The sequence below is a fragment of the Sus scrofa genome, chromosome 4 (assembly GCF_000003025.6).
Source record: "Sus scrofa isolate TJ Tabasco breed Duroc chromosome 4, Sscrofa11.1, whole genome shotgun sequence".
Taxonomy (NCBI): domain Eukaryota; kingdom Metazoa; phylum Chordata; class Mammalia; order Artiodactyla; family Suidae; genus Sus; species Sus scrofa.
The window spans coordinates 1,179,702-1,195,166 of NC_010446.5; the positions used below are offsets into that span (position 1 = coordinate 1,179,702).

At 56.2% G+C, this 15,465-nt stretch overlaps 1 protein-coding gene across 14 annotated transcripts in view; it reads left to right on the top strand.

The window, feature by feature from the left end:
• Positions 1–8,448, top strand: part of TOP1MT (topoisomerase (DNA) I, mitochondrial) — a 53,971-nt gene extending 45,523 nt beyond the window's left edge. For 7 of the 14 annotated variants that reach the window (XM_013993526.2, XM_021090428.1, XM_021090427.1 and 4 more), the window contains 5 exons: positions 62–176; positions 698–842; positions 1,267–1,409; positions 7,741–7,890; positions 8,228–8,448. In XM_013993526.2, the coding sequence (XP_013848980.1) occupies positions 62–176; positions 698–842; positions 1,267–1,409; positions 7,741–7,890; positions 8,228–8,382 (708 nt within the window). In that variant the 3' untranslated portion in view covers positions 8,383–8,448. Of the gene's footprint in view, positions 1–61; positions 843–1,266; positions 1,410–7,740; positions 7,891–8,227 lie in introns of all 14 variants that reach the window. The other 7 variants (XM_021090419.1, XM_021090420.1, XM_021090421.1 and 4 more) reach the window with 7 other exon arrangements.

Genomic DNA, 15,465 nt, shown 5'->3' on the forward strand with positions numbered 1-15,465 from the left:
CACGTGACCCTGTCCCCAAAGGAAACCACCTGCTGAGACCTGCCTTTCCGCCTGTGTTCAGACCGCCAGCCTGAACAAGCACCTGCAGGACCTGATGGACGGGCTGACGGCCAAAGTCTTCCGGACCTACAACGCCAGCATCACCCTGCAGGGCCAGCTGCGAGCACTCACCAGAGGTGCGTGTCCCCTGGTCTGGGACAGGGCACCTGTGCGTGGTATGATGCCTTGTGGCCAGTGTCTAGGGCAGCGTGGAGGTGGCCTTGCCTGGTCCAAGTGTGGGCTGAGCAGGAAGGGTCAGGGGTGTGTGTGTCTCAGCTGGAAGGGCCCAGGGCCCCAGGCTGAGCCTTCCCTGCAGGGTCCCCTGCTCCTGGCTCTGGCCTCCCCAGGGCCGCCCCACCGCTCCTGCCCCGCAGGCAGTCGGATCTTGTCTGCAGTGCCTGCCCAGCTGTGTGTGTCGCCTTCGTGTGCGGGAACCTTCTTCCTGCCACCTTCTGACCCCGTCATCCAAGCTCCCCCACCCTCTGGGTCCCCGGTGGGGGCTCCTGGCCACGGCCTGATGCCCTCATGGGGGTCTGGGGAGGTCCCAGCTCTGCCCCTGCTGTGGGCCCCGTGGACCGAATCCCTGTCGCTGGGGCCCGCCCCCGGTGTCCTCACTTGGTGCAGCAGTGACTGCTGAGCTGCGGTGGCTGCTGTCCAGCCGACCCTGTCTTTCAGCTGAAGACAGCATCGCCGCTAAGCTGCTCTCTTACAACCGCGCGAACCGGGCCGTTGCCGTCCTCTGTAACCATCAGCGGGCACCTCCCAAGACCTTCGAGAAGTCAATGCAGGCTCTCCGGTCGAAGGTGTGTGGTGGGCACCGTGGGAGGACCTTTGGGGACCAGTGGCCAGGGCTCTCCCCTTGCCTTCCCTGGGGCTGCCAGGGCCCCGTGCTGGCCAGGAACAGGCTCGGGGGTGGGTGCTGCCCTGTGTGGCCCCCCGGGGCGGAAAGGCCTCTAGTTCAGGGAAGAGGTCAGCACAGGGCTGGGTCTGGTTGGAGCAGGTGGTATGTCTGGGGCCTCTTGGACTCACCCTGTTCCCTGGCCACAGAGTGACCAGTCAGGGCCGGCGCCCTGGCACCCTGCCTGGGCAGACAGGTCCCCCTGCAACCTGGCTCAGCCAGGCCCTTTCAGGCTGTTAGGCCAGCTGGCTGTGGACGCTGGTCCCTGGGGCTGGCCCAGGTGTGGCAGGGGCAGCCTGAGTGGGCCCCTCTTTTTTTTTTTTTTGCAGATTGAGGCAAAGAAGCAGCAGGTGGCCGAGGCCAAGGCAGAGCTGGAGAAGGCGAGGGCCGGCCACGCATCCAGAGAGGACGGCAGGTCCGAGGCGCGGGTGTCCGGAAGGTGCGACCCCGAGTTGGGGTCGGCCACGGTCAGGTTTTCCCTTCACCAATTTCTCCTTCTAGTTGTATCTTGTGGCTGAAAAAACACAAACTGTCATTTGTGCCCCAAACCCCGAAGCAGTGGAAGTGCACGCGGAGGGCCGTGGCTGGCCTCGCTGGGCGGTCAGCCGGGGCCTGGCGCCCTGTGTCTGGCCCGCAGGCTTTAGGCCGCGGGGGTCCCTCCCTCCAAGGCACACGGTTCGCCCCCTGGCTGTGCACGTGCCTGGCTTTGGTGCCCCAGGACCACGCAGCCAGCACCACTCTGGCTTTTAGAACGTGCTCTCGCCTCACACAAGCCTGCTTCCAGGCCCTCGCGCTCCCTCCTCACCCCGGCCCCTGGGGTTCGCACAGGGGGGTCTCGCCCTCGGGGGGGCCAGGTCTGGCCCCTCGGGATTGGCATCCTGTTGCTAAGCTCATCCGAGTGGCAGCTGTCAGCGCTTCCCTGGTGTGATTGCCCGCCAGTCCGCTGTGTGAGGTGAGACCACGTTTTAGCATCCGTGCGTCTGGACGCGCGAGTGTTTCTACTTGGTGACATCTGTCTTTTCAGGGCCGCAACCACGGCACGTGGAGGTTCCCAGCCAGGGATCGAATTGGAGCTACAGCCGCCAGCCTACACCACAGCCGCAGCAACGCGGATCCGAGCCGCGCCCACGACCTACCCCACGGCTCACGGCAACGCCGGGTCCTTAAGCCCGAGCCCGGGATTGACTCCGAGTCCTCATGGACTCTCGTCGGGTTTGTTTCTGCTGAGCCACAACGGAACTCCTCTGTGTTGTGATTTTGTGGGTTTTTTGGTGTCTTTCTTTGATGTTTGGCTTTTGTGAGTTTCGTGGTAGAATTGTTGGGTCATCGGCAGCACCAAGGTTTATTACTTTAAGAGAGCGCCCGGCTGGTTCCCACGGTGGCAGGCACTGCCCCTCACGTTCTCACCACCTGGGCACAGGTGCTGGTTTCTCCAGCATCCTTGCCAACAACTGTCTTGTCTTTCCTCTTTTTGGTTTTAGCTGGGAGGGTGTGAGGTGGCGTCTCAGCGTGTGTTCAGTTTGCGCTTCCCAGTGGCTGGCGACAGGGTACCTTATGCGCTCACGGCCGTTTGTGTGCGTGCTTGGAAGACGGTATCTCCAGCCCTTTGCCCGTTTTCCAGTTGGTTCCTCGCCTTTTGACTGGTGGGAAGAGCTCAGTATTCATTTCAGGCACAGGCACCTGTTCCAGTGTGACTTGGAGAAGCTTTCTCCCGCTCTCTGTTTTTTCGTCTTATTTTTTTGGTAGTATCCTTTGAAGCACAAGATTTTAGAAGCTTGATGAGTCTAGTTTTTGTTATTCTCCGGGTCTAATAAAGCTTTGCTTGATTCAGGGTCGTGGAGTCATTCCTTAGCTGCTTGATCCACAGGGAGTTAAGTTTTGTACGTGACCTAAGGTTGGGTCCACGGTGGTTCTTTTGCATGTGGACTCCCAGTTCGCCCAGCACCGGCTGCTGAAAAGCACCGTTCTTTCGGCACCGAATGGTCTAGGCACCTTGGGGAAGATCGGGTGGTGCAGGTGCTCTGGTTTATTCTAGGCTCCGTTCTGCCCACGTTTGTTGTCCTCTTGCCACCGCGCAGTCTGGATTCCTGTGAGTTGGAAAGCAGGAAGTGTGAGTCCTCCAGTGTTTCTTTTCTCTTTTTTATAGTTGCTTGTTTTGTTTCACTTTCAGAGTGTTATCACGGTGGGGTTGACTGGCCAGGCTGTGTGCGTTTGTGCTGTACAGCAGTGATTCATCGTGCGCACAGCCACCCACCACGTTCCCGCCTGCATCCCTCCGTGGCGGCTCGGCCCGGGGTGTTGAGCGCGGCTCCCTGTGCTGCCAGCGGGACCTTGTTCATCCATGGATGACGTGCTTTGCGTCTGCGGAGCCCAAACCCCCAGCCCCGCCGCCACCACAGGGCTGCTCTCTGTGCCTCGGAGTCTTCCTGTCTTGTAGGAGTTCACTTCTCTCCTGTTCGAGAGCCCACACACGAGTGAGGTTGTGGCGTTTGTCTTTCTCCAGCTGACTCAGTTTCCTTCGAGTGATCGTCTCTAGGGCCACCCACGTTGCTGCAAATGCCATTACTTCATTTCTTTTCCTTTTCTGGCTGCCCCTGTACATATGGAAGTTCCCAGACCAGGGGTTGAGTCTGAACTGCAGCTGCAACCGACACTACAGCTGTGGTAACACTGGATCCTTTAACCCACTGTGCCCCAGCAGGAGCTCCCTCTTTCTTTATTTTTCGTGGCTGAGTAGTATTCCACTGTGTGTGTGTGGCCATCTTTATCCATTCTTTATCTGTGTCCATCTTCTTTATCTGTCAGTGGACATTTCGGTTGTTTTCATGTCTTGGTTGTTGTAAATGGTGAAGCAGTGAACATAGGGGTGCCTGTGTCTTTTTGAATTATAGCCCTTTTAAAATTTTTATTATTTATTTATTTATTTTTAGGGCTGCACCTGTGGCATATGGAGGTTCCCAGGCTAGGGGTCGAATTGGAGCTGCAGCTGATGGCCTACACCACAGCCACGCCAGATCTGAGTCATGTCTGCAACCTACACCACAGCTCATGGCAATGCCAGAGCCTCAGCTGACTGAGCAATGCCAGGCATCGAACCCACGTCCTCATGGATACTAGTCAGATTCGTTTCTCCTGCACGACAGTGGGAACTCAGTGGATGCAATTTTATTTATTTATTTATTTATCTTTGTCTTTTTAGGTCCACACCTACGGCGTGTGGAGGTTCCCAGACTAGGGGTCTATTCGGAGCTGTAGCCACTGGCCTACACCACAGCCACAGCAACGCGGGATCTGCAACCTACACCACAACTCATGGGAATGCTGGATCCTTAACCCACTGAACGGGGTCAGGGATCAAACCCGCAGCCTCATGGTTCCTAGTCAGATTTGTTTCCATGGTGGGAACTCACTTGATGCAATTTTAAAAGGGATTTTTTTTAACTTTTTCTTTCTGATATTTCATTGTTAGTGTAAAGAAATGCAACTGATTTTTGTAGTTAATCTTGTATCCTGCTGCCTTGCTGACTCCATGGATCAATTCTAGAAGTTTCTGTGTGGAGCCTTTAGGGTTTTCTGTACAGTGTCGTGTCACCTGCATGTAGTGACAGTGTCACCTCTCCCCCTCCAGTTTGGATGCCTTTTCGTTCTTGTCTGACTGATGTGGCCAGGACTTCCAAAACTCCGTTGAGTGGAAGGGGCGAGACTGGGCATCCTTGTCTTGTTCCAGGTTTTAGTGGGAAGGCTTTCGGCTTTTCTCCCTTGAGGGTTCTGTGGGCGGTGGGTTTGTCATACGTGGCTTTTTATTATGTTAGGTTTCCTTTATACCCACTTTGGTAAGTTTTTATCATGAATGGATGTTGAATTTTTTTTTTTTTTTTGTCTTTTTGCCTTTTCTAGGGCCGCTCCCGTGGCATATGGAGGTTCCCAGGCTAGGGGTTGAATCGGAGCTGAAGCCACCGGCCTACGCCAGAGCCGCAGCAACGCAGGATCCGAGCCGAGTCTGCAGCCTACACCACAGCTCACAGCAACGCCGGGTCCCTAACCCACTGAGCGAGGCCGGGATGGAACCCGCAACCTCATGGTTCCCAGTCGGATTCGTTCACCACTGCGCCACGGCGGGAACTCCGTGGATGCTGAATTGCCAGATGATTGATCTGCATCTTGAGATGGTCAGTGTTTTACCTTTTTTGTGGCTGATGTGAATTACGGTGATTTGCATGTTTGAGCCACATCCTGGGGCCTGGGGTGAACCCCACTTGGTCGTGGTGTATAATCCTTTAAAGGAGCTGTTGGATTTGGTTTGCCAATATTTTGTTTAGATTTTTTTGTTTGTTTGTTTTTTGTCTTTTTAGGGCCGCACCTGAGGCATATGGAGGTTCCCAGGCTAGGGGTCGAATAGGAGCTGCAGCCACCTACCTACGCCGCAGCCACAGCAACGCGGGATCTGAGCCGCGTGCTGATGGCAACACTGGATCCTTAACCCCCTGACTGAGGCCAGGGATCCAACCCGTACCCTCATGGTTCCCAGTCGGATTTGTGCTGCGCCACGACGGGAACTCCTGTGTTTTTTTGTTTTTTTATTGCACATTGACTCAAGTCCCTAGCAGTTCAGTCCTTACAGGTGCCCAGGAGGATCCCCGCTGGAATGGGGTGGCGGGGGGCGCAGCGCTCTTCTCTAAAGCTTTGTTCTGGGCTTGGGAACGGATCTAACAGTTTCCTCCCACTAGGCAGGGAGAGCAGTGTGAGCGGGTAGCATTTGGACGCATCTAAAGCCCAATTTTGAGTCCGTTCTCCCCCTTAGAGAGCAGAAGCCGGGCATCGTCTGGCTGTAGTTTAGCCCTGTGGGCAGGGCAGCCTGAGCACCCGGCCCAGTCTCGTCACCAGGCACAGCCCCACGAGCGCCACCCCAGCCCACCCAGTGACCAAGGGCGCGTCCTGCCCTCGCCTTTCATCCCTCCTTCTCCCAAGAGCGCCCTCCCCACGCTTCACGTCGCCGAATGCTCGTGAACCCCACTTCCCCACGATCCCCCAGACCATCTGTAGGGTCAGCGATTCCCAAACACTCACATGAGGCCTTGGCAGTCATGGCTTCGACTTTATACGTGAGAGGCCGCGTGGCCGCCCTCTGCCCGCACGTGCCCCCTCCAGGCTCCCGGAGGAAGGCGGGAGTTGAGCAGGAGCAGCACTGTTCGTGCACAGGAGCCCCCTCCGCCGCCGTCCAGCCTCATAAGCAGCCCTTCCTCCAGGTGGGCCTGGGTTGGCTCTTCTCTGCACACGGTAGAGAAACAGAGCTGATGCATGCTGGTCTCACACCCGCACCCTGTTGGCCTTACTCGTTAGTTCTGGAAGTTCCTTCGCAGGTCGTCATGGTCAAGTAGAGAGAGTTTGCTGCTTCCTTTCCAGTCGGTGCTTAATGTCTTTTTCTTGCCTGATGCTGTGGCCGGAGCCACTGGTGGTGTTGGGTCCAGGTGCCCTCCGTGGACCGGTCTTGTTCTGGAGGTCACCTGCGGGATTGCCGAGGTGCCCTTGTCGAGACAAGGACATGCCTTTCTGTTCTTATTGTCGAGGTTTGTTTTTTCGTGGAAGGTGTGGATTTTGTCAGGTGCTTTTTCTGCGTCTGTTGTGATGATGGCGTGCCATGGTTTTCCTGCCGCTCCGACGGTGGCGCCAGCTGGCACTCGGGCGTGACATTCTTTCGGCTCAGGGATGAGCCTGGTTTGGAGGGGGTGCAGGATCTGTAGCCAGGGTCAGGCTTGCTGGCGTGATGGGGGCTTTCCTTCTGTATTCACAACGGCTGAGGCTCTCTGGTTTTCTCGCTGCGTCTCCGGGTGATGCTGGTCCCAGAGTTGGGAGGTCTTCGCCTTCCTGCGCAAGTGGGTGAAGAGCTGCAGCGCTTCTCCTCATCCCAGTCGGTAGAAGCGACAGTGGCGGCGCCTGGACCTGGACTCCTCTTCGTGGGGAGTCCTGAATCGCCACGCAGGGGCTCTGCCTGATCCCTCGCGAAGTCTCCCCGGAGCTCCGCTGCCAGGGGCGTCTGCAGCCCTCACTGTCCTTGTGTCTAGGGGCGTCTCCTTTCACCTGCGGTTGCTGTGGCTGTGGCTCTTAAAGCGTGAGTTTCCTCGTGGTGACAAGTGTCCTCGGGGCGGAGGTGCCGTCTCCAGCCCTGGGGTGTGTGTAAGGAAGTCCGGCTGCCAGGCCCAGGCGGGTTCATGTTCAGTGAAAAACGAGGCTCCCGGGGGGCTGCTGGGAAACTCCCGGTGCCTTCCAGGGAGCTTCTGGCCACTTGCCCTCCCTCCGCCCCCTGCTACGTGGGCGCCCCCCACCAGTGCACAGCCTGGGGACAGAGGCCGCCTCACACAGAGTCTGTCGGGGCCACTCCGGCCTTTGCGGTGGCATCTCCCCTGCACGTGGGCCTCCCACACGTGTCAGTGGGTTTGGAGCCCGAGCGCCTGGGAGAAGGACTGGGGTTGAAGTTCAGGTACACGTGGGCATCATGGCCGTGGGCAGGGGCCTGCCCCACGGCATCACATCTGAAGGGCGCTGTGGGGCATGAGAAGGAGGGTCCTACCTTGATAAATCGGCGTTTCTCAAGAACAGCAGGAGTGAGGGCTTTCGTATTTGATTCTGTCTCTTCCCCTCTGGTTGGGGCCTTTGTGTGTTTCGTACCTTTCCCTCCTGCGAGGCCGTTCTGGGGGATGGGTCCCCCTCGTGCTGAGGGTGGGTGGGCAGCGAGGGCCAAGCACAGGGGGCCTGGTGGGGAGCGGAGCCATGTGGCACAGGGGCCCGTTTCCTTCTTCCACTAGCTTCCTGGAGAAGAGGCGGCGGCGGCTGGAGAAGCTGGAGGAGCAGCTGGTGCGGCTGGGCACACAGGCCACAGACAAGGAGGAGGGCAAGCAGGTGGCCCTGGGCACGTCCAAGCTCAACTACCTGGACCCCCGGATCAGCATCGCCTGGTATGTGGGCCCAGACTCCCTGGGGGCCCCACTCCAGCCCCCAGACCCGTGGTCAGCACAGGCCCTTCCTCTGATGGGACCCAACTGGCTGGTGTCCCCATGCTGAGACCTGTGCCACTGGTCCCTGGACTGCGAGCGCTGGGGCCCCGCAGCCTGTCCGCTGGGGGCGGGGTGGCTGGGGCGCCTGCGTGCCCCACAAGCGTTCCCTGAGCGCCCTGCTCAGAGAACACTGCCCTCCCTTCACCCCTGGGCTGGTGGCCGTGCGTGGGTGGCACCCCAGAGGGGCCGGCCGGTAGCCGGGGTGCCCTGTTGCTCCTGAGCCCTGGTCTCCTGGCAGGTGCAGGAGGTTTGGGGTGCCCGTCGAGAAGATCTACAACAAGACGCAGAGGGAGAAGTTTGCCTGGGCGCTGGACATGGCGGGCGAGGACTTCGAGTTCTGATCGGGCCTCCCTGGGCCTCATCGGATGCGTTTGGCAGCTTCTGCACTACTAAGGCACATCGGGTTTTGCACTACTAAAGCACATCGGGGGGTTTTGCACAATGAAATGTAAGGCTGCAGGTGTCTTCTGTGTCGTCGTCGTATAGGAAGGTGGCCGACACCCGGCCTGTCCCTTGACGTGTCCCCTCCTGCGTGAGGGGCCCCTTCAGGGTTTCTGCAGAGGGATGGTCAGGGGCTGTGCCATGGGGCTTGGCTGCGTGCCCACCTGTGCTCCTCTGGAGAGCCTGGCCAGCCGTGTGCAGGGCTGCGGGGCCAGTGGGCGGGACCCCTGACGGAGCAGATGCCACGCCCTGACGGTCCTTTGCCACCCCTGCTCCCGCACTGGTGCCAGCACCGGACAGGGAGCCCTCAGACGTGCTGCACCTCTTTCTTCAACAGGTGGGACAGTGGAGCCCGGAGTGTGTCTGGGCCAGTCTCCCCCGGGGGGATGTTCTGTCCAGGTGCCCTGGGCTGTCCCTCCAGACACTGACCTGGCAGTTGGGGACGTGGTGGCCTCGGGGGTGGGTGAAGCCCACATGTCCCTGAGGCAGCATGTGGGGCCAGGCTGAGTTCTTGGCCTGAGAGTTGTGGCAGCGTCCTCAGGCCACTGAGGAGCGTGTACAGGCCCAGAGGCTGGTCTCAGCGGAGTCCGGGGAGGTGTCAGGTGGCTGTGTGGCCTGGGACGCCCAGGGCCGGCTGAGGGGGGGCTAGGACCATCACCGACGCCCGGGGCGGAGGGGTCCTGACAGTCTAGGTTGGGGCACGTGACCGTCCTGTATTTAGTTCATTGCTCTGTGGCTCAGGAGGCCTCTTGTCTGCACCCAGGCTGGGGGAATCTCGGGTGAGAGCAGCCTTGGCCGACACGGCCCTTGGTCGGGACTCGGTGTGCTGTGCGCGTGAGGACAGTAAGTGGTCACGGCCGCAGGGTGGCCTGGGGAAGACAAAATGGTCACAGCGCTGTTCCCTCAGCATCCCTGGCCTTGCCCTCCCCTCGCGTGCAGCCCTCGCCGTCTGTCTGCGGTGGACCCCGCTTCCTGGACCCCGCCCCCCTGTCCCGGCCCCATTTAAATACTGTCCTGTTCTCTTTCAATGGACGGAGAGAACTCTTGATCCCTGGAGGTCACTGACCACACTGCTTTGTTCCCCGCGCTCTGTATCCTTTGAGTTTGTAAAAACTGCCTCTTCTCTGGTTCGACCTTGCACCCCATCGAGAGCCTCCCGTGGCTCCATCCACAGAGGAAGGGCAGGCTCTGGGCACGGGGAGGCTTGTTGCCTCGGGAGCAGCTGAGGGCGGGCGGCTCTTGAGGAGGCTGGTCCTTGGGCCAGGACTCCGCCTCTTCTCTGGGTGGTTCCTGTTCTCGGGTGGAGGCCCCAAACCCATCCCCTCCGGTCACGGAGCCTTTCCAGCGTTTGCACAGCAGACCCAGGCATCTTATCTTGGGGGGGGGCACCTAAGCCCCTTGCTGGACTTAATAAGCCTCTGCCTGCTTTTCGTCTGCAGGGGTTACTGTGGTTTGGGTACAGGCTCCCCCTTCCAGCCTTATGTTCTAACTGGCTGTTCTGTCTGGCCGGCTTTACTGAGATGCTGGACCTCTTTGGGGGTTCCTGCCATCTTACTCTGATTAGGTGCCCAGTCCCCCCCATTTCTCTTTTCCTTCTACTTGTTAACTGACATCATAAGGTTTTGTTCTTGTGAAGTTCTTACATTTGTTCTTTCTGTTGGATCGGACAGGTATTCGCTGTCTGTGGTTAGAGTGTGTGCGTATCTCATGTCCGCAGGCAGAGCGTGTCACAGCCCCTCCCGTGTTGGGCGTGGGCTGCCATCCTCACTGCGTGCGCGGTGGGTTTACTTTCGGGCCGGCCCCCCGCCTGCGCCACTGCAGTGGGCGTCGAAGACATCGGCCTGCGAGCATCTCCCCTCGTTTCCTAGTAAGACTGTGCAGGCAGTTCTCGAGTGAAGGCTGCCTGGTGAACTGTCTCGGGTTTTACGTCTCCGTCAGCATCTGTTCTCACTTTACCTGTAAAAAGGAAGCGAGCTGGGCATCCAGTTCTGGGTGGACAGGCAGTTCCTCAGCGCCGTGAAGACCTGACTCCACGGTCTCCTGTCTCTTGCTCAGGGCAGGTCACTGGCGGAGTGACTCTGCTGGTGGTGGAGCCCTTCTCGGGCCTCGGTGTGTCTGCTGCCTCCACTGTGCTGTGTCGAGGTACAGCCTCTGGTTTGTGCGGGAGGCTCACACATGTTATGCTTCCTGGGTCTGGGAGTCTTTCATTAAATAGAGGTCTTGGAGTTCCCGTCGTGGCTCAATGCTTAACGAATCCGACTAGGAACCATGAGGTTGCGGGTTCGATCCCTGGCCTCACTCAGTGGGTTAAGGATCCCGCACTGCTGTGGCTCTGGCATAGGCCGGTGACTACAGCTCGGATTTGACCCCTAGCCTGGGAACCTCCACATGCTGCAGGAGCAGCCCAAGAAATGGCAGAAAGACAAAAAAATAATAAAAATAAATAGCGGTCTTGCCAGAACAAGTGAGTGGGCTGTGCAGTGCAGTCCCACGACCGTGACAGTGGCTCAGGGCTGCCACAGGCTGGGGTCCATCCGAGCCTCCAGGCAGCCTCAGCTGTTGGCTTGCACTTGCTTACTCTGCTTACACACGCCCGGGGGGATCCTGGGTCCTGGGAATGGTTGGAACTTTGAGGATAGATTCCAGCACTCGCCTCTTTAACTGATGGCCTTGTCGGCCGGACTCTGGGGAGGCGGGCTCGGCTGTTCCCTGCCTGGCCTTCGCCCCCACTGCGGCCTATGGGGAAGCAGAAGCGTCTGCGCAACCCGGGGCCCCTGCAGGCCCGGCTCCCTCTCCTGTCTGTCGGGGACGCCCGTGACATCTCTGCCAGACCTTCTCTCCTACAGATGTCTGAACACTTCCACCACCGCTCTGGGCTCCAGAGGTTTCTTCCGCTACTAATGTGTCTTCAGCTCTGTCTGCTACTCAGCCTACTCACTGAGGTCCAGTTGCACTGTTTCCATTTCTAAAAGGTGAACTTTTTTTTTGTCTTTCTGCCTTTTCTAGGGCCACTCCCGTGGCATGTGGAGGTTCCCAGACTAGGGGTCCAGTCAGAGCTGCAGCTGCCGGCCTGCACCACAGCCACAGCCACGCAGGATCCGAGCCGTGTCTGTGACCTACACCACGGCTCACAGCAACCCTGGATCCTTAACCCACTGAGTGAGGCCAGGGAGTGAACCCACATCCTCATGGATGTGAGTTGGGTTTGTTCACCGCTGAGCCACAACGGGAACTCCTCGTGTGAGTTCCTGATGTACAGCAGTGACTGTCTTTATACATGTACTTCCTCACTTTCTCTTCCATTAGTTTATTCCACGATACGGAGTGTCCGTCCCCGTGCTGCATGGGAGCTCCTTGCTGGTCATCTGCCTGCCGCGTCGTGGTGTGGGTGTCACCCCCACCTCCTAACACCGCCCTTCTGCTCTCCCTTCCCGATTTGATGAGCATACGTGTGTTTTCTGTTTGTTTTGTGAATAAGCTTATTTGTACCACATCTTAGATTCCACATACAAGCACGATCACGTATTTCTCTTCACTCAGTGTGATAATCTAAGTCATAGATTGTTTCTATGTCTTGGCTACTGTGAGCAGCGCTGCTGTGAGCACAGGGGTGCATGTGTCTTTCTGAATGAGTCTGGTTTGGATATATTCTTAGAAGTGGGATTGCAGCATAACATGGTAATTCTATTTTTAGTTCTTTTTTTTTTTTTGGTCTTTTTAGGGCTGCACCCAGGGCATATGGAAGTTCCCAGGCTAGGAGTCTAATCTGCAGCTGCCAGCCTACACCACAGCCACAGCAACACCAGATCTGAGTGATGTCTGCAACTTACACAGGATCCTTAATCCACTGAGCAGGGACGGGGATCGAACCTGCGTCTTCATGGATACTAGTCAGGTTCCCTAGTGCTGAGCTACAGCGGGAACTCCTGTTTTTGGTTTCTTGAGGAACCTCCACACTGTTCACCACAGTGGCTGCACCCGTTTGCATTCCCCAGCAGTGCGGGAGGCTCCTTTTCTCCACACCCTCCAGCACTTGCTGTCTGTGGACTTCCCCTCTGGCCAGTGCAAGGTGATACCTCTCTGTAGTTCCAGTTTGCATTTCTCTAATGATTAGCAGTGTTGAGCATTTTTTCACGTGCCTGTTGGCCATCTGTACGTATGTATTCTTTGGAGAAATGTCTGTTTTGGTCTTCTGCCCATTTTCTGATTGGGTTGTTTGGTTTCTGGATATTGAGTTATAGGAGCTGTCTGTATATTTTAGAAACTAAGCCTTTGTCGGTTGCATCACTTGCAAATATTTCCTCCCATTCTTTAGGCTGTCTTTTTTTTTTTTTTTTTTTAATGGTTTCCTTTGCTGTGCAAAAGTCTGTACGTTTGACTATGTCCCATTTGTTTATTTTTGTTATTTCTTTAGCCTTGGGCGACTGACCTCAGAGGACACTGCTGTGACCGAAGCCAGAGAATGTCTTGCCTGTGTTCTCTCGTTTTCTGGTGTCATATGCCTTAGGGTTAAGCTTTTCAGCCACTTGGGTTCCCACGGCGTGAGGGGGTGTTTGACGTTGACTGATTTACATGCAGCCGTCCAGCTTTCCCAGCACCACTTGCTGAGAGACTGTCTTTTTTCCATTTCACATTCTTGCCTCCTTTGTTGAAGAGCGACCGTAGGCCTTGCAAGTTTATTTCTAGGCTGTTTTGTTCCATCAGTCCATGTCAGTTTTTGGGTCAACACCACGCTATTTTGATGACTGTGGCTTTGTGGTGTTGCCTGAAGTCTGGGAGGGTTATGCTTCCTGCTTGGTTCTTTTTCCTCAGGATGCTCTGGCAATTCTGGGTCTTTTATGGCTCCTAATACATTTTCATTTTTTAAAATTACATTTCTGTATGACTTATTGTGGTTTGCGAAGAGTCATGGGTACTTTGATGGGGATTTCATTCCGTCTGTAGCTCGTTTGGGTAGTAGGACCACTGTAACAGTGTTCCTCCAATCCCAGAATTGAGGTCTCTTTCCATTTCTTTAAATAATCTTGTTTCCTTTACCAACTTTTATTGTTTTTAGTGTGTAAGTGTTTCACCTCCTGGGTCAGGTTTATTCCTAAGTATGTAGATGTGTGTGGATACATACTGTATACATATATGTATATGATACATACAGATATGTATCATATACACATGTATACACATATATACACATATATAATATGTAGTAATATATAATACACATATATTAAATATGTACATATATACACAAAATATTTCTATATATATTTGATGCTATTTTAAAAGATTTTTTTTAACTTGCTATTTCATCATGACTGTAAAGAAATGCAACTGATTTTTGTAGTTAATCTTGTATCCTGCTATCTTGCTAAATCCATGGATCAGTTCTAGAAGTTTCTGTGTGGAGCTTTAGGGTTTTCTGTACAGTGTCATGTCACCTGCATGTAGTGACGTTACCTCTTTCCTTCCAGCCTGGATACCTTTTCGTTTCTTGTCTGACTGCTGTGGCTAGAACTAGTACTATGTTGAATGGAAGGGGTGAGAGCAGGCATCCTTCTTGTTCCAGGTTTTAGCGGGAACACGTCTTTCTTCTTTGTAACTACGCTCTTGCCTGCATCACCCTGTGGTCTCACCAGCTGCAGTTCTCTGTGCTTGTCTGTTCTTGGCTTTTTGTTGAGCCTCAGCCAGTGAGACACCCTCCTGTTTACCTGGTGGTTTCTGTAAGCCCCCAGCTCGATCTCATGAGCGGGCCCTACAGGGTCTAAGCAGGGGAAGCATTCCTCCAGACAGTGGGTGCTTTGGCATTTGGTGGCAGCTGGGGGGCACCATGGACCTGGGAAGACAGTTCAGCCCGTCTGAGGGTCTTGGCTCAGTGCAGGACTCACAGGTTCCTCTTCCCACCTCGCCTCGGCCCACAAGGCAGTAGCACAGTGGCTGTGGTGCCACTGAATCTGCTCTGAGGCAGCTCTGCCCCCACAGGCTGCACAACCTTGTAGCCTAAAGCTCACCCCTTAAAAAGAAATCGGGGCCAACAAGAGCCCCAGAACTGAGCTACTATTTTGGACATCCCAGCCGGCCACCAGACCCAGTGATTCAGTCAGTAGCTGAGCTAGAACAGAGACGGCTGGTGTCAGGGACACCAAACCAACCTGACCAGGAGGATCTGGGTCCTGTTCTGGACCCCGGACCAGGTGACCGCTCAGGTCTGTCTTAGTCATTCCAGTAAACTGTCAGCAACAGGACCTCACTCCTGTCTTTAGGGCGGAGTCTTATGATACGCACAGGGCTTGTCTCCAACAGAAACTCCCTTCCGACGGCAGGTGACGTCCACACGTAGCCGCTGTGCTGTCAGCGATGGGGTCACACACAGAGCTCACCCGGAGCAGTCTTACCTCTCATCTCGTCTCCCAGCTGCAAACCGCGAGGTCCTGTGAGCACGTGTCTTACGCGCCTCACAGTCCCGTGGGCCCTGACCTGGGCTTTGTACACAGCATCCAGTCCTTCTGCTGAGTAAGCCCTTCAAGCAGCCAGCTCAGGAATCCCCTCCCTTGGGCACTCCTGCCCCAGTCTTGTTTCCTCATCTCTCTGCCACTGGTTCTCTGCATGCGCTTCTGTTCCTGGGCTGTTAGCTGGCAGCCCTTGAGAGCAGACATCATGCCGGCCTCCCCCCACGGCAGTGGTGTAGAGCCTGGACAGGCAATGCTGAGGAAGCTGAAAGTATAAAGACCTTAAGCCTGCTCTGTCTCGGACCCTCCGGAAGCTGAGCAGCGCTCTGTGTGCTGAAAGGGTGCGAAAATGAGAGAGTCCGTTACCTCTGGTTCTGGCCAAAGCCCTGTGCGCCGCCCTCCGTCACGCTCCCCGCAGAGTTCGTGCACTTGACCCTGTGCTTCTGTGGAGGGCACGCCCTGTACCTGGGGCTGCGCTAAAATCATTCTGGCTGCAGGGTTCACACTTCCATAGAGACCTAGACGTAAGCACAGAGCGTTGAGGAGAGGTAGCAGGCGACTCTTGCCTTTTCAAAAGTGCTGTGAAACTAAA